Genomic DNA, 25,723 nt, shown 5'->3' on the forward strand with positions numbered 1-25,723 from the left:
AACAAATTGTATGAAGACAATACTTGAAATAAGTCACTATTTGTATGAATAGTATCTAAACTAATAATTTAATTAGTAGGTACTGGTGTCAGCGGCATAAAACTCAATTAATAAGTAAATATGACTGAAACTTCGCAAACAGAAATCCACTACCACTATGATTTTTTTCTATCGTTAGTTTTGTCACGATGGCAGCATTGTCACTGAGTAACTTTCGTCGTGGGTGGTTGTGTGATGAATTCGTGGAACGTACTATCACAAATGTGTATTTGCCCTAAAGTTACTTACATGATTTGCGAAAAGCATTTTGATTGTGATTTCGTAAATATCCACTGCCTATATCACTAGTAATAAGTGAATTTTATTGTGTTTACGTATAAAATGGTGTATAACGTTATTTGAAGAAAATGTTATTGTGTGCTAAGTTTCATAATGGCGGCCCGTCGCGTCCCCCGCGCCTCCATTTCGTTGACAGTCAAATTATGACAATGCCGATACGTAAAGTTTAGAAATGTTGTGTTTTTGTAAATATTTTAGTGAAAGTTACTAGTTTTATAGTTTATAAGGACTCAAAATGAATACGGAGCATCACAATATCAATACGGGTGGCGGCCAGCCCCAAGGAAATTCAGAGGTTCGTAGTTTTTTAGTGCTTGGTCATACTAGTTTTTTTCGTGTTAGAATGCTAATTTTACTTGATTATTGGGTTCCAAATACAAACGGGTTCAATATGGTCAACAGCAGCAGCAGCAGACTGCGAATTTGACCCCTACGACGTCCGCTACCGACCTGCGAGTGAACTCTGCGGCAGTAAACGTCGCTTTGTCTAGTGTCGCGAAGTACTGGGTGTTTACAAATCTCTTCCCGGGACCGATACCGCAAGTGTCGGTGTACGGTCTGCCCACGGGTACGAGGATAGAAAATGGGAAACCAGTGCAGGTACTAAACATTACATTATTTACTGCAATTATCATTTAACATTATTTACTGCAACTGCAATTATCATTTAAATCATCATTAACTTTATATTTTAGCTACAAATGTATTACTGAATAATCTGAATAATTAGATTTTATAATTATACACTGCATAATGCTTGGTGTATGTTGTACACAGCACACTTTTATACCTTTATATGGTTAGTAAATAATATATCAAGATAGGGGCTAGATAATTGCACTAATTCAAGGTAACATACCCTTATTGTATTCACTTTCATTATGTATGTTCTTCATGATAGCAGAATAAAAACACAAATTATAATATTTATAGTAATATGGAATTTAATTTAGTATTTAATTCTGACCCACTCTTTAACCCGAAAGTAATTATTCTAATATATGAGGTTTTATTAAATTCACATCCATAGCATAATACAGGAGTTTTTTGATTTTAAACCTGGTCAGCATGTATGTATGACCTATATATTTTGTGTTGACTCTATGTGGGCCAGTTTGTAAATATAACATCCTAAAAAGCCTGGTCTGCCACAGGGACTAGTTTTTTTTAAACTGATTGCCATTTGACCTTTCAATCCAGATAGGGATATAGGCCTTATTGAGATAAGTCTGGCTTCTTTTAGGTGAATATCAAGTAATATTTCTGAAACTCATTTGTACAAGCTAGAGTTTGAATCGGCTAGCTTTGATTTGAAAGTTGCATGCCTTACCCTAGGCAACACCCCCACCTACCCACCTATACTAATCTACCCCCACCTACAGTCCTACCCCTATATGCATACAATTTTTGTTGTTTTTTTTTTCACCACTGCAGTCTGCAAAAGCTGGTGACATTGTATGGACTTCTAGCTGTAGACACTATTTTAAAAGAGAAAAATTAAACACTATTCATCTCATAAAGCTCCACTAGGTCACATTTTTGAGCACAAAAAACAAGACAATGAAAAGAACTTTGACCCATTTGTTAAAAGCACTGTCAACTTGTTATTATACCGTATTTAATTATTTCAGGACCTTGGTCAAGCCCATGCAAGCATACTCAATGGAGACCCCAACATTATACTTGGGCATCCGGGACAGACCCAAGTTACTGTCTCGGCTGCGCAACAGTTGCCACAGATCATTGCCACTCAGACACAAACACATGGTAATTATTATCAATACCATTTGTTGTAGTCTACTAACTACCATTAGTACTACTGTAGCCTTACCATGTCTGCCTTAGCAGTGTCAAACTGACATTTTGGCTATCGTCTGCATAACTTACTTTCTATACACCTCGCTCGCACTAATATGCGAGTACGAGCAAGATGCATACAAAGTAACTTACACGCACAATATCGAATATGTCAGTGTCAAACTGGTGGTAGCCATACTGGCACTCCACCAAGCTATAGACAAAGAAAATGATGGTCATATACTGTTTTTACTATTTAATCTCATTGTGATTTTTATTTTTATAGGACACTCCTTAAGTCATACAACTGGCCAAGATTTCTTATCTTATTCCAATCTGCATTGGGCTAGTTAATGCACTACAATTTGTATCCTAAACCTTCTTGAGCAATGAGAAAATTGCATTACATCATTCTAATAAGTATCTTTTTGTAAAATTCTATTCCACTGTTGATATCATCTGGCATATGAGACAAATATAAAAAGAAAAAATTGAATAACAAAGATTTTTTAATTCTCTGCATGTTTATTTCTAGATGCCCTGGCCCATGCTCAGCAACAAGAGCTGTCCCAGCAGCAGGCCACTGGTCAGGTCACAACTAACTCGGGTCAAACCCACCAGCAGGTAGCCAATAACCGGGTCGAGTTTGTACACCATAACATTGATATGGTAAATCACGTGGTAACACACTCCGTTTATTTGCGGGAATGCTCGTACATGACTGTTGTGTAGTTTGGTTAATGAAGCTTAATGTGTATGAGGTAGGGATGATGACTCAGAACTTTTAGGGGTAATGCCCAGTAATTTCGTCCAGACCAATTGAGGCTATCGAAAGTGACATGATTCAATGTATAGTGTATAACAGTATATCATTTCCATAGAGTTGTAGCCCCTGAGACCTAAAAGAACAAAATAAATGCATATTTCTTTCAACATAATTACTATTTTCAACTTAAACTAATTGTTAGAAGCATTATAATTTTACTGCAAACTATTACATAGATTTATTACAGAATAGATCTTAATGGGCATGCCATTAAATGTATTTTTTTTTAAACTTTAATTATATGATGTCATCATTCCTATTGCATGTTGGAATGGAAACATGTTAGCATTGTCTGTTTCATTGGTTCGGGAAATCTAAGTGTAGATTAACTTTTATAAAATCCAGTATTATATGTCAATTTACTAGTAATAATTGGTCAGAAAACTAATTTAAAATTTGACCAAAGCATGACTAGTCTTTGTATCTTCTCTGTATTTTCGCATGTATTAAATTTTAATGTTTGACCTTCTAATGTAATTTTACTTGTTAATTTCTGTACTATTGATACTGACATTGACATACATGTTCACTAATGTTTCATTTTTCTATTAGTATCTTCTTAGTTTGTTTTCTATTAGTAAATTTTACTAAGTATTTAAATAATTATGTGAAACTAATTCCATTTGCACGCAACCCCAACAATGTAGCGAATCAGCGATAATTTTCTAGGTCGGGCGCTTATGATAACACTAAAATGTTTCTAGGGGCATCACTCGCAGCAACACATAATGCAACAGCAGCTGATGGCCGCGACGAGGCCAGAACACTCCAACCAGCAGGTAATATTGTATATTTCATAAATACCGTGTGTCAGTTGTCAATTACACCTATAGTCTGGCCAACCATCCATTTCACTGGTGAAGCAGTAGGAAAAAATCATCCAATTAGAGGGATAAGTGTAAAAAGTCTTTCTCTTGTGTAGTTAATAGCCACGGACCTATTTATATGTTTTTTTTTTTTATGAAACTATATTTATTGTCTCTAAAATATGTTCATAAACCATGTATGACTGTTTGTTTCTGAATAAAAAAATAAAAAAAAGATATCTAGTGACATAGTGGCTTAATTATGTATATTTTGTAATGTGCACATTGTAAACAAACATTTGTATTCACGCTGCTTAATATCCACAAATGACAGGTCAGCGAGGTAAGTCATTCACTATTCAAATGCTTTAAACAATTGTTTGATTTTAAGGTTTTAATTGCACATCATAATATTCACCGTACTTTCGCGTAATAAATAGCAAATAACAACTAGAAGTTCTGAGTATTGTACAGTATATTTCTAGATTTATATAAATTGTAGTTTCATATAATAGGACCTAAAACTTAAAACCTGTATTTTTATTAGATCCAGCTAACAGTGAGTGAAGACGGCATCGTCACCGTGGTAGACCCGGGCGGAGGCAAGCTAGTTGACAAGGAGGAGCTGCATGAAGCTATCAAGATGCCGTCAGACCAGCACACACTCACTGTGCACCAGCTGCAGCAGATTGTGGGGCAGCAGGTAGGCAACTAGCAACTAACAGTGAGTGAAGACATCGTCACCGTGGTAGACCCGGGCGGAGGCAAGCTAGTGGACGAGGAGCTGCATGAAGCTATCAAGATGCCGTCAGACCAGCACACACTCAATGTGCACCAGCTGCAGCAGATTGTGTGGCAACAGGTAGGCAACTAGCAACTAACAGTGAGTGAAGACATCGTCACCGTGGTAGACCCGGGCGGAGGCAATCTAGTGGACAAGGAGGAGCTGCATAAAGCTATCAAGATGCCGTCAGACCAGCACACACTGTGCACCAGCTGCAGCAGATTGTGGGGCAACTAGCAACCAACAGTGAGTGAAGACATTGTCACCGTGGTATACCCGGGCGGAGGCAAGGTGGGGAGCTGCATGAAGCTATCAAGATGCCGTCAGACCACACGCTCACTGTGAATATTAATCTGGTCCTACAATAAGTTAAATTGTTTATATCATTTTAATATTAACTTGTTGAAAAAAATTATTTAAGTCACAGTGGAATTGACCCAAGCTAATTTCCAGGTGTTAGAAAACGTAGTTCGCATCGAGCAAGCTACGGGCGAGCCGGCGAACATTCTCGTAACACAGAACCCGGACGGCACCACGTCCATAGAAGCCAGCGCCGCGGACCCCCTGGCCATAGTCAAAGACGAGAAAGGCGGGTCCAAGATAGAGACGGCCCACTTCGCGCTGCCGGCGGAGATAAAGGACCTTAAGAGCATTGATTTAAAGGTGAGTTTTATAGTAACACGTAGTCTTAGGTCGTCAAGGACAAAGTGTATAGGTTAAAAAAAATCGTAATATAACATAAGCGCCGCGGACCCACTAAGGATCGTCATAGATAAAAAGAGCGTGTCCAAAATAGAAATCGCCTATTTTACGCTGTGTGCTAAATTAAAAGACCTTACTGCATTAGACTAGTTCTACGAGGGTACATCAAAAAGTCTTTAGAATTGATATCAGCTAAACACATAATGATACGTTTTGATTATTGGTCATGATACATCACTTTTTGGGAATAAATTGCATAAGTAAAGACATAAATAAATTAATTACTTTTTATGTTATCGATAAACAATGACAGTAGGGTAGGTGATGTCTTTTAATATCAGTAAATTCAGGCAAGTTTTTGTGATCATTCAGGAACGATTTTCTCAAAATTTTTGGTGAAGAAGTCATAAAAATTGGTACTTAAATTAAAACTTGGGTTTTTAAGAATGAATTAGTATTTAATAATATGCTTGTAAATTTTAATTTTCAGGCTAGGATGTCCTATCAATGTTAAAGGTAGTAATTTTAGGTCTTCACACATTTATTTGTTCAATTCAGAAAAAATAATGGAAACATACCACAAAAATAAATATGAAAATACAAAATAAGGCCTATCAAACATTGTTCAATAAAAATCAGAAGAATCTTTTTAAGAAAAACGCAATTAAATAAAATACCTAATTTTAAGATGATTTTGGGCCTCAGACCATGCAGTTTCCCAAGAATGCTGCGCAGAATCTTGTGCTTGAATTAAAGAGTTGCGTATTTGCGTAATCAAGAGTATGTCTTTTGCAATTACTTCACATTCTTTGATTCTTAAAAATCTCCTATAAATTGGCTGTACTAGCGATAAACTAAAAAAAAAGGAAAATTAGTACCTAAAATCGTGATTCTTTTTTTTTATGGACGAACATGCCAGATTTTTTAATACTGAATATGCAGATAAACTAATAAAGAGGTTGCCTAAAAGTAAAAAATAACAGGATACCTGTAATTCCATGATATCATAGCGTTTCTAATTTCTTTTTGATTCCCCCTCGTATAGTTCAACTTTGAACATAATTATAAAGTTGGTCAATATTATCAACCAAAAGTACAGTCAGCTCAGAGATAAAGTACCTCCCCTGCATAGAAATTTGTATGCAAGGGGGTAGTTACTACTTATCTCTGCAGCTGACTACCACCTCTCCAACTCTTCCTTAAACATTAACTTATTTTTCACCACACCAGCTCGGAAAGGCTTACTTTGCACTTCAAAAACTGATAGCAAAGTTGCATTTTATTCACATGTGAGGCAAAGTAATCAAATGCAAATTTTGAGTTGTTTTCTTATGTTTGCTGGTAGAATTGACTTTCAAATGATGATTTTGGATGTTAAATATTTAACAACATTCATTTGGATTTGATTTGGTTTGATTTTGTTTGATATTTTACATTTAATATTTGATTCGGGTTGGTGTTGTGAAAACTTTTGTGTTTCACTCGGGGGCAAATTTTGTTTAACCCTCGTAAGAAATAACTATTCCTTGATACAGAGTGTGGGCGCAATGGGTATGGAAGGAGCCGTAGTGAAGATATCCGCGGGAGCAACGGACCACGACATGCACGCCATGTACAAAGTCAACGTGGAAGACCTCTCACAGCTACTCGCTTACCACGAGGTCTTCGGCAAACTTAACGCTGATGGGCAACCCCAAGCCAAAGTAAGGAGTTTTATACTTTATTTCAGATTAGAGTAGAATGCTATTCAAACTGCGAGAAATTTTCAGTTTCGATTACGGCACACTAGAAACATCGGTTTAACATAATTTTTGAAAGTCATAATGTAATGATTGTTAGATTATCATTAGTCATAATTCTGAAATGCCTCAAAACTCTATGGGAAACAGTAGAGACCCAATCTAATTACATATTATAAACCTAAAGAAATCTATTCATTTCATTGTGAAATCGACTAAGCCTTCTCTTTAATATAATCAGCATCGCCGGTTTCACGCGCTTTTGGTTAATGGTCTTCGGAATATTTGCATTTGATTTCTCATAAGTATACAGTAAAAAATCATACAAAAATAACTTAAATATATATAGTATAGTATACAGTTAACTACATGAAAAGAGTAATAATGAAGTAAGATAGGCCGCATAGAAATTATGTTCTTGATTGTACATGTATTCGCGTATTCAAACAGCTGTACCTCACACGCTTCAACACACGGGAAGCTTTGTTGTACATAAACAACATGGGTTTAGATCGCATATGCAGCTGACCTGTCTACTTAAAACAGACTAGTCTTTATTTTCTTGTAGGAAGGTTTATTTTCACCTGGTATTGTTTTAGGTAATAAGCGAAGTGGAAGTGGAAGCGGGAACCAGCGCCGCCATGTCCGCCGAGGAGAACTCGCCCGGACACCATGCCTGTGATATTTGTGGGAAGATATTTCAGTTCCGATATCAACTCATTGTTCACAGGTAAGTGATCCGATCATAAAAGTTACGACAGCGTAATACTGTACCATATAAAAAGTTTGTAGTCGCTCTCGTACATTTCCATATACAGAAATGGTTGAGCATTCTGATCATCAAGTTTAGAGTTTACTCGGGACCGGGATAAGTGGCGTACTCGAAGAGAGGCCCATGCTCAGCAGTGGGCGATAAAAGGCTGATATGATGATGATGATGATGATGACAGGTTTAGAGGAACAAAATTAATTTTATTTGGTTTTTACAGACGATATCATGGCGAAAGAAAACCTTTCACGTGTCAGGTATGCGGATCGGCCTTCGCTAATCCCGTGGAGCTGTCAAGGCACGGGAAATGCCATCTTGGTTAGTATTTTAAATTACATTATAGCTCTATATGTCCATTTATGCTGGCTAGGGAGTGGCTATGTCCATTTATGATAGTTAAGTTTCAAGATCTTCTGTAGCTACTAGGGACCCACCCGCCCCTGAAAGTAACCTTTACTAATCATTCGAAATATTACTTGTATCTTTCTTCGAATTCGTATATTCAACGTTCGGAATTATTCAGGTATTCGTAATTGTATTATTTACAGCAGTTCCTATTAGAGCTGATCCGGGAGTCATACTCCCATGTTTTGAGCTTTCTGATTAATTATTAAGTTGTTGCTCGTACTCGGCATAGCATCAGTAGAAAACCAACGCCTTACTAGTTTAGTTTTAACATAGCCGTGGTTACAGCAGGCGACACAGCGGACAGGAACGCCAAGCGGCTGACGCAGGACAAGCCGTACGCGTGCACGACTTGCCATAAAACGTTCGCGCGCAAGGAGCACCTAGACAACCACGTCCGCAGCCACACTGGGGAGACGCCTTACAGGTTTGTCTTTGATTATACAGGCCTTAGGCCATACAGGTTCATCTAGTCTAGTTAGGCCCACTTGCACCATCTCAATAACCCGGGGCTAAGCGGTTAAACCGTTAACCCAGTGTCAAATTGTACTGGGGTCATTCCATAATAAACGCTACCAAAGGGTTGAAAAATGAAAACTGGTTTAAGAAGTCAAAACTAACCTATTTCCATAGAAAACATACCGAACCTTCATGTCACAAAAAAAAAACCGAAAAAAATGTTTTTTTATGGTAGCTCCTGTACAAAAAAATATTTTTAATTTTTTTTTGCATTTAATCCTGTGATATGGGGTGTCGTTGGATAGATCTTTCAAAATGAATAGGTGTCACCATCAACAAGTTTTTGATTAAGTGAATATTTTCGGAAATATTCGCATCGAAAGAAAAATAATTATAATATCTTCGAGAAACAGTTTTTATTGTTAAGATAATGTATTTTAAAATAATTCAGCATTTATTACTTATATTTTTAATCGAATTTATTAAAAAGACAATAATTTCAATAAAATGAGCCATAATTTCGTATAAATCTGTCTTAATTTCGTACTCGTAACACCCGAAACGAACCATGAGTAACACCCGAAACAGGTAATTTATTTTATTAAAATTAAATAAAAAGTGATACTAAGTGTTACTTCAGTGTTTCAGTAGACTATACTAACTATTATTACTGGACATTAATAAAACTGGAACATACTTGATAAAATTCGCTTAATTATGCATTTTGGTACTGATGGTCAGAAGGTATAGGCAAATTCGCGTAACGCTCGAAACAGTTACTTTTTAGTGATTCTCTCGTTACTTATTGCTCTTATACTTTAATAATGTGCGTACAGGAAAGGAAAATATTATCAAAGTAGTAGATGAATCAATAGTTATAACCTCCTAGTTCCTGTTACAATATCGAATAAAACCTTATTTTATGAGTTCAAGTGTAACACCCGAAACGGTGGAATGACCCACTGGTAATCATGGTAACTCCAGGTTTAACCGGTTAACCCCAGGTTAGTGGAATCTGGGGCCTTAGTGATATATCTTTGAATTAAATAAATGTGAATAAATAAATATTATAAGGTTACACAAATTGACTAAGCCCTACAGTAAGCTCATTGTGGGTTGTGTTGTGGATACTTATGTTGGTGGCGTTAAATAAAATAAATATTAGTAAAATAAAATGGTTACAATGTTATTAAGCAGAACAATTCTAGTTGTTTGTTGTACACGTTGTTGTTATGACGTCCTTTTATAAAAGTTTTGTGCCTGTGAGTAGTCAGGCATATGCCATTTTACGTTTCGTAGTACGAAATAAATAGTTTTCATACATACAAATCTGAAATGTTAAAATAGAATATAGCAACATTAAAAATGATTTACGGCGGCGTCGTATGAAAACTCTTTGAATATTCTTCTCTCTGTTGAATACCTACAGTATTCTTTGTAACCAACAGATGTCAATTCTGCGCAAAGACTTTCACCCGGAAAGAGCATATGGTGAACCACGTTCGCAAACACACGGGGGAGACTCCGCACCGGTGCGACATATGCAAGAAGAGCTTCACGAGGAAGGAGCACTTTATGAACCACGTCATGTGGCATACAGGTAACATTTACTAAGATTTAGGCACTCTACACACGGTGTCATAACGTAAGAGAAGTGAATGCTCGTACCGCTCTCGTTCTACGCGCGTATTACGTTACGCTTCTCTTACGTTATGACACACGGCGTCATAACGTAAGAGAAGCGAATGCTCGTACCGCTCTCGTTCTACGCGCGTATTACGTTACGCTTCTCTTACGTTATGACACACGGCGTCATAACGTAAGAGAAGCGAATGCTCGTACCGCTCTCGTTCTACGCGCGTATTACGTTACGCTTCTCTTACGTTATGACGCCGTGTGCTGAGGGACTTGTAACAAGCTGAGTTGGAGCGTAACTTGTGGTGATTACGGAAATTCATATGTAGACCGTCGCATACGGCGATTTTTCGCTGTCATGCAATGTTTTCGACACCCATGACAACACCTCACTCACCTTTCTTTTATTTGCTATGGCACGTAATAGCTATCACCGTCTGTTTATAATTGAATGACACCGTTTAAGTTTGCATGTTTTGAAAATGTGTAAGTGCTACAAAGTTAAACTTCGATTTGGTTGTTACAAGAGAATCTTACCAGCTGATACTCGTAGCTTTGTTTGGTAAATAATGCAAGCAGCCTTTGTATTGGTTGATAAGGATATGGATAATATTAATATGATTTCAAATTAGCCATATCAAATAACCTGCATATTTTAATTTTCGGTTTTGTATTTCTGCATGCATGAATTAGTAAATTTTTCTAGATAACGCTTTTTAAAGTGGTAGAACAGTTCTATTTTTTAATAACTCGTGTAAACCTACCTATTGTTGGCACCCGTCGTAGTGGTCACATTTAGTGACTTGCAGGATATTAGTAGTGACCAATATCCTGCAAAAACTAGATGCCTAAAGTTCTTTGGGTGCCAATTTGTGGGTGGTTTATCCAAGTACTGACACTGTCCGTAACTACCAAGCGTGCACCGATCGGGCCACGGTGGTGCAGAAATTAGAATATTGAATGATTCAACTATTGACACAATTTGTTCAATGTGAGTTATTGAAGATCTAACACATTATTGTAAGCAAGATTAACATTATGGTCTCCCAAATTTATAGTTCTCTTCGTCTAACGAAAACAAACACCTTTTTAATTATTTTCTATATTTTTTTTCTGGGAGACAGATAAGGGTTTCGTTGCAACTAAAATCAAAACATCCTATTATCAATGCATCTAAACCAATGTTACTATAAACGACTTTGTATCAAAATGTACAATTCGATATGCGTAAGTTTAAAAAAACTAGCAATTTAAATTAGTAGACCTTTTGATACAGTCGTTTCGTGTTTAGGTGTAAAAAAGAATAGGGTATTTTTTATAGTTGCGAGAAAACCTTCGCTTTTCGAAGAGAAAAATAAACAGGGAGTGACATAGTTGCATCATTGAATAACATTTTATTTTCTGCCCCACCCCCATAGGTGAAACTCCACACCATTGTCAAATATGCGGCAAGAAGTATACTAGGAAGGAGCACTTAGCAAACCATATGAGATCACATACGAACGATACCCCGTTCCGCTGCGAACTCTGTGGGAAATCTTTCACAAGAAAGGAACACTTCACCAATCACATACTGTGGCATACTGGTCAGTATTAGATTCCATTTAACACCCATATCCTATCATTCTGAGTTCAACTCGGTGGCAGGCTTGGTTTTTCCTTTCAAAAGCTGTTCATTTATGCTATTTCACAAAGTAAATATAATTTTAAGTGTGTTAATTATTTATTTAGAATAGCTTAGGATCATTCACTACGCTCGGAGTTATAAAATAATTCTTCTGTTCACTCTAGAGTGCACACAGAGTACAGACAACAATAGGAGTAGTTTCAGTAAAAGCACATACAAAAGCTTGTCAAGAAAATAAAGAGTTTTTCGCCAAATACCGTGCCGTACCACAGAATAAATAATAGTACTAGGTACAGAAGACTCACTCTCTAACAAAACGCGTCTGTTACGATCAGCACAGATATGGCCGCTAGGTGGCGACAGCGCCACGCGCGGCTTATGGCTTTCCCCAAAATTGGGGTGGAACGGATGTACTTTTACCTGTAGCAAAGCGACGAAATCGCGGAGTGAGCCACGCCTGGCCGTACGCTTTCTTATTTTATCGACTGCTAGTTTACGCACCAACAAAATGCAATATGAGTACATTTTCCAGGCGAAACCCCCCACCGCTGCGACTTCTGCTCCAAAACGTTCACCCGCAAGGAGCATTTACTGAACCACGTGCGGCAACACACGGGCGAGTCTCCGCACCGCTGCAACTACTGCTCCAAGTCCTTCACGCGGCGGGAGCATCTGGTCAACCACGTGCGCCAGCACACCGGAGAAACGCCCTTCCAGTGCGGGTACTGCCCCAAGGCCTTCACGAGGAAGGATCACCTAGGTGAGACTGACATAAACCAGTAAGCATCAGTAAATATCGCAACTACTATGTTGGCTTGCTACGCGTTCCCTATCAACTCAAAAGCACAAAAGTGTGTTCATCCTTACTTGTCCTATCATGTAAATAAACACTTCTTGAAGACATTATCACACTTTTATCTGGAATTACACAATAATCTTCACTTTAAATATTGTTGTATACTTAAAGAAACTCACAAAGTATTTAAATCAATCAAATAGCCACTGAAAAATATCATTTCTAATAAGATTTTCATCAATAATCGCAGTAACGAACGGATAAACTCAAAAACATCTGACATTACGATGGATTGTCTATTAATCGTATTATTGGAATGACACTTTGACGTCACGTTTGTTTACATGATAAGACACGTAAGGATAAATACACCTTAGCATCTGAGAATACAATCCAGAAAGTGCTAACATCATATTAACTATTAGATGAAACAATAATTCATAAGTACTTCTTTTGTATTTAAAGTAAACCACGTGCGTCAGCACACGGGAGAGTCCCCTCACAAGTGCTCGTTCTGCACCAAGTCGTTCACGCGCAAGGAGCACCTCACCAACCACGTGCGGCAGCATACGGGCGAGTCGCCGCACCGCTGCACCTACTGCGCCAAGTCATTCACCAGGAAGGAGCATCTCAACAACCATGTCAGGTGAGAACAGAGATTCATTGGTGGCCCCTCAGATGTGTTCACAAAGAGCTACTCGCCAACCACGTGCGGCAGCACACGGGCGAGTCGCTGCACCTACTGCGCCAAGTCATTCACCAGGAAGGAGCACCTCAACAACCATGTCAGGTGAGAACAGAGATTCATTGGTGGCCCCTCAGATGTGTTCACAAAGAGCGACTCGCCAACCACGTGCGGCAGCACACGGGCGAGTCGCTGCACCTACTGCGCCAAGTCATTCACCAGGAAGGAGCACCTCAACAACCATGTCAGGTGAGAACAGAGATTCATTGGTGGCCCCTCAGATGTGTTCACAAAGAGCGACTCGCCAACCACGTGCGGCAGCACACGGGCGAGTCGCTGCACCTACTGCGCCAAGTCATTCACCAGGAAGGAGCACCTCAACAACCATGTCAGGTGAGAACAGAGATTCATTGGTGGCCCCTCAGATGTGTTCACAAAGAGCGACTCGCCAACCACGTGCGGCAGCACACGGGCGAGTCGTTGCACCTACTGCGCCAAGTCATTCACCAGGAAGGAGCATCTCAACAACGATGTCAGGTGATAACAGAGTCATTGATTGTCCCCTCATGTGTGCTCACCAGTCGTTCACAAGGAGCGCCTCATGTGCGGCACACGAGCGAGCCGCTGCACCTACTGCGCCAAGTCATTCAAACAACCATGTCAGGTAACCAGTAAATTACATATTGGGAACGGGGTTATTAAACTCGCCGTCCGTCGACCTCAGAACTCTGAATGAAATTGTTAGGCCTGATTTCCTCCTAGAACATTACACTGCCATAACGCTTCTTTCTTTTTTCTTTCTTCCATAACTTTCTACGCTGAACCGACATCAGCAATGTAAGCCTAAGAGGAAATTAGGCCGTAAAAAGTTCAAAACTGCTTGAGATCTTGGAGTTTGTCACAGCAGATAGATCCAAGGCTTTTGTCGTCGATGCCTTGGAAAACTTACCCCTATCTGCCTAATATATATAATACGAACTTACGCCTTTGCTTGGCGGTTGAATTATTATTTGATGTCTTGTTTTTAGGGTTCCGTACCCAAAGGGTAAAAACTCCGCTGTCTGTCTGTCACCAGTCTGTAACTCGAACCGTGATAGCTAGACAGTTAAAATTTTCGCAGATGATGTATTTCTGTTGCCGCTATAACAACAAATACAAAAAACTAAAAAAATACCAATATTTAAGTGGGGCTCCCATACAACTAACGTGATTTTTTTGCCGTTTTTTGCGTAATGGTACGGAACCCTTCGTGCGCGTGGTTTTTTATTTAGAGATTTATAGACAGTATGTATTCTAATAAGTTCAAAAAAACGGTCTGGTGTTTTATGTATATGATTTATTTTTATTTTTGAAAGTTTATGTAAAATTCGTCAGTCATAAATAAGAGTAACATACGATCGACAGGGCTCCTGACTCCTGACTGTCTTTATGTTTATTTTATCCTGTCGCATGAGCCAATGTAATAAACAATGCTGTGCTACCGACTACTGTGCAGAATTTACATTAATTTTCATATAACCATAGTTCTTAATAGCATGTATTGAAACGCATGAACTTTTCACGGTTTCCAAACCCAAGGTAAGCTAACTCTACCACATACGCATTAGAATCAGGCGTCATTCGTGCCGTTTCCCCCGCTAGTAGCACAGCATTGTACATTCCGATTTGAGCTCGGTCCCCTCCCCTCTAGTCGGGCTATTCCCATTTGTTCCAGCTCCCCGTTTATCGGTAGATGTAAACTTTACCGGTGAGCGTAAAGAGAAGACAAATGAGAATAATCCCTCTAGTTTTTGCTTGTGTTTGAATCGGAATGTACTGCTGTTACAGACAGCACACGGGGGAAACTCCGCACAAGTGCACGTTCTGCCCGAAGGCGTACTCGCGCAAGGAGCACCTCAACAACCACATCCGCCAGCACACCGGCGACGCGCCGCACGCCTGCTCCTACTGCAACAAGAGCTTCTCCAGGAAGGAGCATCTTGTCAATCATGTCCGGTGCGTATCTATAATATTACATACAGGCACCGTTTTTCTATCGCAGCACTGATTGGTCGGGTTCGCGTTAGGCGTGTAGATTTCAATTCATTTGATTTGGTGGGTCAGAGAGCATGCTGTCAACTTTTGAAGTGAAAACTTTAGCGGCGCTGTGCACTTTTTGTGATGGGGAAAAAATGTTAAACTCGCGACAGGTCACGTGACCGTAAGATTCGTAAGACGTAAGACGGACACGTGACCTGATCGAAAAACTGTTACAATGTCATTGAGTTTTCACTTCTGCCGGCACTCCCGGAGTGCAACCCGTTGTTTTTTTTTTCCAAACTCAAAAGCAAGGCGACTCAAAATGTTTGCCGCGCAATGCGAGGTCCAAACAAAAAATGCATACTTAACACCAAGAATTAGCAAACATTCCACACCAATGGAAAAGCTTGGCAAGGCAGTTACGGCAAGGTTGATAGCCCGACGTACACCTGGCTCTTTATTTTAAAATACAATTTTCGTTGAAAGAAGTTTAATTACAGAAAAGTAAAAAAAAAAACTGTTGGAAAGAAGTTTCAATTTGTAAAAGGAAATCGTCCTAAAACTTACGTGACGGGTCGGTTGCACAAACTGTTCGTATCGTTAAAGAGTTCGCTAAATTTTTATGTATGGAAAGTTTCATAGTAAAGCGCCGGGGGGCGCCGGCTGACGTTGATCAGTCTGTCAAATGTGGTTGGTGCAACTGGCCCTAACTAAACAAAATTTTGCAGGCAACACACTGGCGAGACTCCGTTCAAGTGCACGTACTGCTCGAAGTCGTTCTCTCGCAAAGAGCACCTCACGAACCACGTGCACCTGCACACCGGCGAGACGCCGCACAAGTGCCCCTTCTGCACCAAGACCTTCAGCCGCAAGGAGCACCTCACCAACCATGTCAGGTTAGTGCCACCACAGTTATTATCCTCATAACTAGTCTTGCAATAAAGCGGGGCAGATTAGATCCGCTCAATTTAAGTCCACCTAAGTCCATGTTGCTCTACTTGCCGCCAAGGACAGACGTGAGTGGCGAAATATCCTCGAAAGCAAATCGTTTCCACAGGAATGTTACTGCACTCTATATATGCAGAAAAGGCAATTTACAATGTCATCATCATAACTTAAGAGCTTTGCTCTTGTCGGTGGAGTAATCGTTCGTTTCTTGTGCCAGTCAACTAAGAATAAATATCCAATATATCTGCAGGATACACACGGGCGAGTCACCTCACAGATGCGAGTTCTGCCACAAGACGTTCACGCGGAAGGAACACCTGACCAACCACCTGAAGCAGCACACGGGCGACACGCCGCACTCCTGCAAGGTGTGCTCCAAGGCGTTCACTCGCAAGGAACATCTGGTGGCTCACATGAGGTAAGACGTTACAAGTTATACACACGGACGAGTCACCTCACCGATGCGAGTTCTGCCACAAGACGTTCACGCGGAAGGAGCACCTGACCAACCACCTGAAGCAGCACACGGGCGACACGCCGCACTCCTGCAAGGTGTGCTCCAAGGCGTTCACTCGCAAGGAACATCTGGTGGCTCACATGAGGTAAGCCGTTACAAGTTATACACACGGGCGAGTCACCTCACCGATGCGAGTTCTGCCACAAGACGTTCACGCGGAAGGAACACCTGACCAACCACCTGAAGCAGCACACGGGCGACACGCCGCACTCCTGCAAGGTGTGCTCCAAGGCGTTCACTCGCAAGGAACATCTGGTGGCTCACATGAGGTAAGACGTTACAAGTTATACACACGGGCGAGTCACCTCACCGATGCGAGTTCTGCCACAAGACGTTCACGCGGAAGGAGCACCTGACCAACCACCTGAAGCAGCACACGGGCGACACGCCGCACTCCTGCAAGGTGTGCTCCAAGGCCTTCACTCGCAAGGAACATCTGGTGGCTCACATGAGGTAAGCCGTTACAGGTTAATTTACCCCCTTGAGTTTCAGTACTTTCAAATTTCCCCAGGGGTTTTTGATTTTTTATACATTTTATTAAATATATTAAAAACGGGTCACTCACGTATTTTAAGTCGAAAAACGCTCGACATGTTTCACTCCGTACCGAGGAGTGTCATCAGGAGCTTGCGTTTACAGTGACGGACCGGCGCAGACTGCGGGCCGTAGCTCTCCGCGCCCGATGACTCCTGCGCCGGTGGCGGCAGGAGGGGCGAGAAACTACCCTCATTTATGGCATTATTGTCAAATGATGGATTGCACACAACACTCACTACGTCATTCGCTAATGGTTCGTCCACACTGTCCACCGACGTAGTACCCAAAACAGTTTTCCAGCTTATAGGCACTGACCAACCACAATCACGGTTAAAATTCGGATGACGACTAATTTCGATAGCCTCCCGTACTTTTCGCTGAATCCAAACTCGTCATCGGGCGCGGAGAGCTGCGGCCCGCAGTCTGCGCCGGTCCGTCACTGTAAACGCAAGCTCCTGATGACACTACTCGGTACGGAGTGAAACATGTCAAGCGTTTTTCGACTTAAAATACATGAGTGACTCGTTTTTAATATATTTTTTCTACTCCCGTACTTTGATTTGTCATTTAAAGGGTCGTGCACACACTTTTAAAACCCTACCTTATACTTGTCAAGACAAGTCTTTAGTGTATTCCCCAAAAAAAGAATTTGTGCATACACGCAGTATCTTTTTGGCGATTTTACGATACTTCGTGTAATGACCACTTAAAAAATATTGAATGAAATACAGTGTTGCCAACCGTATTTTAAATGTCATCTCTGACAAATAAGTGAACCATAGAAATGTTTTTTTCATTCGTTCATTCATTCTTTTCCCGCCCGTACCCCCCATTTTTGCTACTTCTTGAATTAAAAATATTATTTGTTAAATTTACAATTGTATTTCAAAGTAAGTGCTTGGTCGTAGAAAAAGTATTGTATGCAACGTTGTTTAACTGAGTCAAAAAATACTCGTGGCGTCTTTATTAACAATTTTCGGCTTCGCCTCAAATTGTTACTCACGCCACTCACCTTTTTTGACCTCTCTTAAACAACGGTTGCATAAAATACTATAATATGTCTGTGTCTCACGGAAGTTTTGTTATTAAATTTTTATACATTTTGTCTGAAATCGCGTGTGCTATATCGAACCTGAAGGTAATTTTTTTGCAGATTCGTATTGTCAGCGGAAAGGTTAATATGTAATTGATAGATGGTTTTTATACATTTGAATTTGTGCTTTGACTCAATCACAATATAAAGTTGATAACTAACTCTGTAGTCTACACCATCTTAGTTACGTGTTTGATCTATGTTATGTTTTTTCATTGAATTGATATACGCCTGGCGATTACGGGATACAATATGAGAAAATTTGAGCCTATTAAAATTCACATTTTACCTACGTTGAGTGCAATTACCGTTTTTAGTTTCCTCGTTACTGTCCTTACTTCTAGCCGGTACCGCAGTAGTTCACAGTTGGTATTCTATTTGTAGATCGCACAGCTGTGGCGAGCGGCCGTTCAGCTGCGGCGAGTGCGGCAAGTCGTTCCCCCTGAAGGGCAACCTGTTGTTCCACGAGCGCTCGCACAACAAGAACGGCAACGGCGCCCGGCCCTTCCGATGCGACATCTGCTCCAAGGACTTCATGTGCAAAGGTAACATGAATTATAATCAGGGTCTGTGGCAGGATTTAAATTGTCGCTCGCTTTTCTGACACAAAACAGCCAATTTAGAAATTGTTTTTATATGCTGCAGATCTTATCCTGACCAATTATGTGCTCTTGTATTCATGATCTTCCCAGTTCCTTTTCTCTTTTATTATAATTGTTTATAAAAGCCGAGTTAAGTCAAAATTCGGTCTTTGCGGACCGGGATGGAAATATGTATATCGCCGCTATAGGTACTTGCTCAACCTCGTATCTGCAACACTCATTTGATGACAAAAACACCCGCATTTCGAATGAAAGAAAAGTACCTTTCCATCAAATGATCGTTGCAGATATGAGGTTGAGTAAGTATAGCGACGATATGGAGGAGTTGAAAATGGCTAACCTGTTTGTCTTTTCTATCAGGTCACCTGTCGTCGCACCGGCGCACGCACGCAGGCGCGGCGGCGGCGGCGGCGGCGGCGGGCGGCGCGGAGGGCGCGGCCGAGCCGGCGCCCGAGTGCGGGGACTGCGGCGTCAAGTGCGAGAAGGACGCGCAGGAGCCCGAGCGGCAACACGACTCCAGGTACACAGTACACACACCCCCCACGTCACGGGAATAGAACGCCGGTTGAAGATGATATAACGGGCGTAGCGTCGCACACTGGAACCCGCCCATACATTGCTGTGTTTAAAACTCAACTTAGCAATTATGGGTATTTTGTACTGAAATTGAAATATATGTATGACCAGGGAAGTATTGTACCTCATTGCAGCAAAATACCTTCATTATCAGTTGTCATTACGTAGTTGCATTATGTCAAAGGTCTAAGATTTCATATGTCACGTTCAGTGGTAATTAGCATCGATTATTAAATAGACTTGTTTCAAGTTATAGCAGGAATAATAACTCAAAATCCGCAATGTCTCATCTTGAGCAAGGTATGTTGATTACGTTTTACGTATTTTATATTCTAAAAACACTTTTGTGTTTGTGATATTTGGACAATAATAACTTATATTGTAATTTAATAAAAATGGTCTTAATTCCTATAATGGAAAACATCTTTTGATACTTTTTAGGCACGATAGCTAAAAAAGTGGTCGTTATTATTATTCTTTATTCGAAAGCAAAAGATGTTGTCCATTTTTCGAAAACGGACGAAATTTTTTGCTCTGGCTATTTGATCAGGCGTTTTTACTGTAGCGAAAATGTAACTTTTTCGCACTAAAACAATGATTTAGTGCGTAATATTTTACCCTAAGGTTACTTCTATTCATTTCGACGGTTTCAGATGAGAAAAGCGATTCAATTTTACTTCAACGACGAGAATTGTGCAACACGATATTTAAAAGTAAATACAAAACAATGAAAAACAAATTTGAAGACCTTTATAAATTTTTAATGCTTAAAACCAACTGTCCTGATCATCTAAAACACAAAATCATCATAGAGGCACGTAATTTTAAGACTCAATTCAATATAAAGTGGGCCAAGTCTAACAGCTATAAAAAAACATTCTTAGAAAAAGAGAAGACATGGCTCAGCGGTGAATGCCGATTTAAACTGCATTTTTCAAAACCAGAACAACAAAAAGGAGGGAGACCTCAAAAAGATTTTGTGGAATCCAGTGATGGCTCAAAACGCAGAAAAACAGCAGTTTTACGCAGCAGTTATTCCGCTGACATGTTAACATATGCTGCACAAATGAAATTAAGGGCGGAGCGGAAGTTATTAGAAGCCAAACATGTACAGCAGGTAATAACACCAAAGGAAATTTCGGAAAATGATAATAAAAACAAACACCTAGTGACACCTGTACAAGCTTTGTCTTTGATGATGGAAGCTCAACTATCAAAGAAACAATACAATATAATAAAAAATTATGCCCCTGATGTGTTCCCATCCTATAAAATGGTGAAGAAGGAAAAAAACCAATGCTACCCAGAAAATGTGACATGTACAGACATTGAAGCAGAAGTGCCATTGCAGTCCTTATTGGATCATACAACTTCTCGTCTGTTACAAGTTCAAGAGGATGTTATCACATCATTCAATCCAGAATGCCAATTTACCATGCACTACAAATGGGGCTTTGATGGCTCTTCAAGTCGCACGCAATACATGCAGAAATTTGTTACTGAAGAATGTGACGATAAATACATGTTTCTCGCTTCTTTGGTTCCTGTACGATTAACAATGGATGAAGAAGACAAAAACATAGTTATTTGGAACAATCCGCGACCCTCTTCCCCTCGCTTCTGCAGACCTATAAAACTACAGTATAAAAAAGAGACAACGGATCATTCAAAAACAGTTAGAGATCAGATAGAACGTCAAAAAAGTAGTTTAATAAAAACAAATGTGCAACTAAAAGATAAAATATATTCAATTCAACACAAACTTTATTTCACAATGGTAGATGGAAAGGTCTGTAACGCATTGTCAGATACTAAATCTACTTTGAAATGTTTTTTATGCGAAGCTACTTCCGGTGAATTTAATGACTTGAAAAAAGTACTACAGAAACCTCTGAGAAAAGAATATTTAGCATTTGGTATATCTGTTTTACATGCTTGGATCCGACTTTTCGAAGCTTTGTTACACATGGCATATAAATTAGAGATACGATCTTGGAGTGTAAACAAAATGCACAAACCAAAAGTTGATCAAAATAAAAAAAGGATCCAGACAGAGTTTAAGGAAAAACTTTCCTTAATAATAGATCAACCAAAACCAGGTTTTGGCAATACTAATAATGGTAATGTGGCTCGAAAATTTTTCCAAAACTATCTAATATCAGCCAAAATAACTAAAATAGATGAAGAACTCATACGTCGCTTTTACATAATTTTACAAACGATTTCCAGTGGCTACAAAATCGATACGTGTAAATTCAAGACATACTGTCTAGAGACAGCAAAGTTATATGTAGACCTGTACCCGTGGTGTCGTATGACACCTACTGTTCATAAAATCCTTATTCATGGAGACGCAATAATATCTGAGCACCTGATTCCAATAGGCAATTTAAGTGAAGAGGCCCAGGAAGCGAGGAATAAGGATTTTAAAAACTATCGAGAGAGATTTAGTCGTAAAACTTCCAGAATCGACAACATGACGGATGTTTTTAATAGGCTCTTGGTTTCCTCTGATCCCCTCATCACCAGCATACGACCTCTGCCAATTATGAATACAAAAATATTTCACCCGGAAGCTGTCGATATGTTTATCGATGAATATGTACCTTTATCATAGGAATATTTTTTTTATACAAATATAATGTAAATAATAATTATTATAAGCACTACTTGACATTACGAATGCAGAATGGTACTTTTTTTGCTTGATTTAACTTTTTGTAGTTTTGAGCACAGCAATGTATGGGCGGGTTCCAGTGTGCGTCGTGCTGCTGACAAAATCGCTAGTACAGCGGGAAACTCGCATGTGGGGCCGACCGCTTCAATTCTAATGTTGGGAAAATTTGGTGCGTAAAGTATGAGGACTGCATATTAGTGGCAGGTTGTAGGAGCACAATTGCGACCGGCCGCTGCGACCCCAAATATGTATGAACTCTATTTGAAAATGGAACCCTAGGGAGCAGAAGAGAGGCTCGGTATTTTTTTTTTATATTGATATATGTCTGCCCGATTACTATATTAATAAATAAACGTAACGTGAAATACAATTTGTCGTTATTAAACACGTTTTTGTTTCTTTTCCAGACCTTCAGCAAATGCGAGTCCGGCGGAAAGCGCCGTAGCACAAAACCCCCAACAAACTAACGCGACTGTGATGCAAATTACCAGCCAAGTAAGTACTTGACTTGACCAATGCAAAACTCCCAAACACATGTACACACATCACATTACTTATTATGCCTTACCTGCCAGGCTAACACATGATAGGCGCGTCAGTATCTCGCGGCGAGATAGACTACCCGACCCTCTTTATTAACATAGAAAAAAAACGGTAGTCTATCGCGCCAATCATGTGCTAAACCTACGGTTACCTTATCATTATACATAGAAAATACCAATTCCAGATCTGGTCTAATATTAATCCGTTGTTATTGCAGCAAGTCCGAGCGCCGGGCGGCGTGGGGCTGGAGGCGGCGACAGCCACGTTCGCGCACCCCGTCACCGTCAACTATTAGACGTAACTGTGCAACTCTCCCCTCCATACTCTACTACTGATTCCACTACTTCCGACTCCACTGCAATCGAGACCCCTGCATGTCTGGGGTGACCGGTGACCGTTCGAAATGCTATCACAAATCTTGTAAGTTGGCGTTCGATAGCGCAAAGAGAAATAGATGTGGCATTTTTATTGGTCAAACGTCTGCTAAATATCTCTAGAAAGAAGCAGATACGGCCGATACGACCAATACTGATTTTAAATACGGCTGAGCTTGGCACCGATTTCAAACCGATGGAAACTGCCGAACGGCGTGTATACGGGTGGTATAGCACCTATCCAATTTCCTTGTCCAATGTGTATTGCGTCTCACATTTTGCTTTAATGAGAGAGTTAGACGCACTGACATAGGACAAAGAAATTGGACAGGTGTAATAACACCCTTAGACATAAATGTGAGTCTAGTCTAGAGAGACTATTTCCTAAATTTTATTTTCTTTGCCCCAGCGATTGGATGTAATCCACTTGTCAGACCTAGCACTTATTGGGTTTACATAAGGGTCATACAATTTTAAATCTGCAGTTCAGTTTCGGCGAACTGAACATCAAGACAGTGAGGAAATACCTAGTAGAAAACGAGTTAATTTCATTCTCCACTACATACAGTACTACTCATAATCCAGAGACTAGTAAATAATAAGGATTACGAATCTCCGTACCAAGTTTATCCAATTTATCTTTTATTGAGAAGGAACATAACTTGTATGGTGACTAGCTTATTGGTCTCTCTTATTGCTCGCTTTTCTGACAGTAAACTTCTTGAGTTATTTTAGAAGTTGTTTCTTTTTGCTGCAGATATTCTCCTGACCAATTGTGTGCTCCTATTGGTACCGGATTTAACAATTGTTAATTATCTTCTCAGTTCCTTTTCTCTTTTATTATAATAGATGGTGAAATCTTGGTGATAGATACTTTTGTAAATAAATTTGTATTCAATTTTATCAGCCATATCGTAAGTTGCTAGTCTGTGACGTCAGTATCTTACCTGTTTTCCTAATATACAGTTCCAATTAAACATGCCCGTTGTTATTAGGTCCTTACCTATGAAATTGGCGTTTTTGTTCATAGATATAAGTCTGATCCTAGTTTTTTTTTTTTTACAAAAGTACATACACAATTACAATAAAACTACAGTGCACTCAATAAACAACGATTTTACATACAATTAATTGTTATTTTTTATTGTTAAGTGTTCAGAATTAAGCCTTGAAAATAGGTCTTTTCATGTGCTGTCGGTTCGAGTATTAAAATTACTTATATTTTTCTAATGGTACCAATTTTCAAGAAATGGAGATATTGAAAACATACCTTAAAGGTGTCAAAAATTACTGGAAAAATTTTGTTTGGTTTGAATTAGCCATCAAAAAAATATCCGCAAAATTAATTGTATGGAAATTCGTGTTTCGTTGAAATTCTCCGTACAAAACGCCAATTTCATAGGTAATGACCTAATACTTCTGTAATACGGATTAATGTTATAGTTATGGAAATAGCGGTTACCAGGTTTAATTTACAATTCTCTGTAAATACTAGTTTAGAAGCATTATGTTACAGGTGGAACTTGATGTAATATTTTTAATGCGCGGATCATCACAGAACGTTTTACATTGAATTTTACAAAGTTTTATCTGCATGTTTTATTAAAGATTAAAAGGGCAGTCGGAACTTATTGAGTATATATTACGTACGCAAATGCGGTGAAACATTGGATGTAATGTAATATTATAATGTAAACAGGGACCACAGAGAAGCGAGAATGAAGCTTCAAGACTCGCAGTTTCCCGGAACTAACAGCTAAATAAAATTGAGTGAATTTTTACAAAATTTTACAACTATTTTTGCCACATACCGTCTTTTATGATAATTATGATCAAGCTTATAGATATTATTTTATTTTGCCATGATTGTACAGTACAAGTGTGATAAAACTGATGTTTTTTTTATTCGATAAAATTGTATAGCTATATAAAATGCTGGTGTATCGCTTAGCCATTGTCGGCGTGAAGTGGTGTTATAATCACTTCTGTGGTCACGTACCGGCTTGTAAACAGAATACAGCTTATTTAAATGTACATAGTCTAGTTGTAAATGAAAAGGTGTACCCTGTAGGTATATTAAGATTTATTTTTAAATTATGTTAACAGGCTGGAAAATTACTAAACATATGACAATGAAACGATTGAAAATCGTTTTAAGTTAATGAAAATTTCGTTTTAAGACGCGAAGAATCATTGGGATAAATTATATCAGAGCCAAACAAAATGGTAACTTATCTTCAATGGTGCCACGCTAATTTATATTCATAGGAAAACTAAATCCCTAGACACAATAGTAAGTACTAAATTATGTTCAGTAATTTGATATGAATGAGATTAAAAAATCAAACAAATGCGCTTGTTTTCTTATTATGTTCAGTACCTTCCTCAATTCATTCAATAAATTAAAATCTATCTTATCAACATCACATAACAAAATGATGACTTGTTGTTAACCCTTTTTCATGAGG

The 25,723-nt window shown here is 39.2% G+C and overlaps 1 protein-coding gene across 10 annotated transcripts; it reads left to right on the top strand.

Annotated features, from left to right (window-relative positions):
* The first annotated feature begins 192 nt into the window (after nucleotides 1-192).
* On the top strand, nucleotides 193-24,216 carry LOC134791645 (zinc finger protein 271-like). 10 transcript variants are annotated; one of them, XM_063762707.1, is made up of 23 exons: nucleotides 193-634; nucleotides 742-939; nucleotides 1,971-2,106; nucleotides 2,672-2,805; nucleotides 3,667-3,741; nucleotides 4,316-4,378; nucleotides 4,538-4,630; nucleotides 5,006-5,215; nucleotides 6,790-6,957; nucleotides 7,593-7,723; nucleotides 7,983-8,080; nucleotides 8,444-8,594; nucleotides 10,075-10,226; nucleotides 11,680-11,847; nucleotides 12,421-12,648; nucleotides 13,150-13,330; nucleotides 15,197-15,364; nucleotides 16,117-16,285; nucleotides 17,140-17,306; nucleotides 18,868-19,028; nucleotides 19,446-19,605; nucleotides 22,746-22,833; nucleotides 23,099-24,216. In XM_063762707.1, the coding sequence occupies exons 1-23, from the start codon at nucleotides 575-577 to the stop codon at nucleotides 23,174-23,176; spliced, it is 3,237 nt and encodes a 1,078-aa protein (XP_063618777.1). In that variant the 5' UTR covers nucleotides 193-574; the 3' UTR covers nucleotides 23,177-24,216. The 10 variants fall into 10 exon arrangements, with proteins under 10 accessions (XP_063618777.1, XP_063618783.1, XP_063618776.1 ...); XM_063762706.1 differs by lacking the exon at nucleotides 4,538-4,630 and having other exon boundaries at nucleotides 194-634; nucleotides 4,316-4,471; XM_063762709.1 differs by lacking the exon at nucleotides 4,538-4,630 and having other exon boundaries at nucleotides 194-634; nucleotides 4,316-4,471; nucleotides 8,456-8,594.
* Nucleotides 24,217-25,723: the final 1,507 nt, after the last annotated feature.

The sequence above is a fragment of the Cydia splendana genome, chromosome 6 (assembly GCF_910591565.1).
Source record: "Cydia splendana chromosome 6, ilCydSple1.2, whole genome shotgun sequence".
Classification (NCBI taxonomy): Eukaryota; Metazoa; Arthropoda; class Insecta; order Lepidoptera; family Tortricidae; genus Cydia; species Cydia splendana.

What these genes read in the sequence shown, in the direction of transcription:
- LOC134791645 (XM_063762707.1), top strand. Translation starts at nt 575, where the DNA reads ATGAATACGGAGCATCACAATATCAATACGGGTGGCGGCCAGCCCCAA. An exon ending in AGCAGATTGTGTGGCAACAG is followed by an intron (nt 4,631 to 5,005) that starts GTAGGCAACTAG and finishes GCTAATTTCCAG; the next exon opens with GTGTTAGAAAACGTAGTTCG. An exon ending in ACTGGGGAGACGCCTTACAG is followed by an intron (nt 8,595 to 10,074) that starts GTTTGTCTTTGA and finishes TGTAACCAACAG; the next exon opens with ATGTCAATTCTGCGCAAAGA.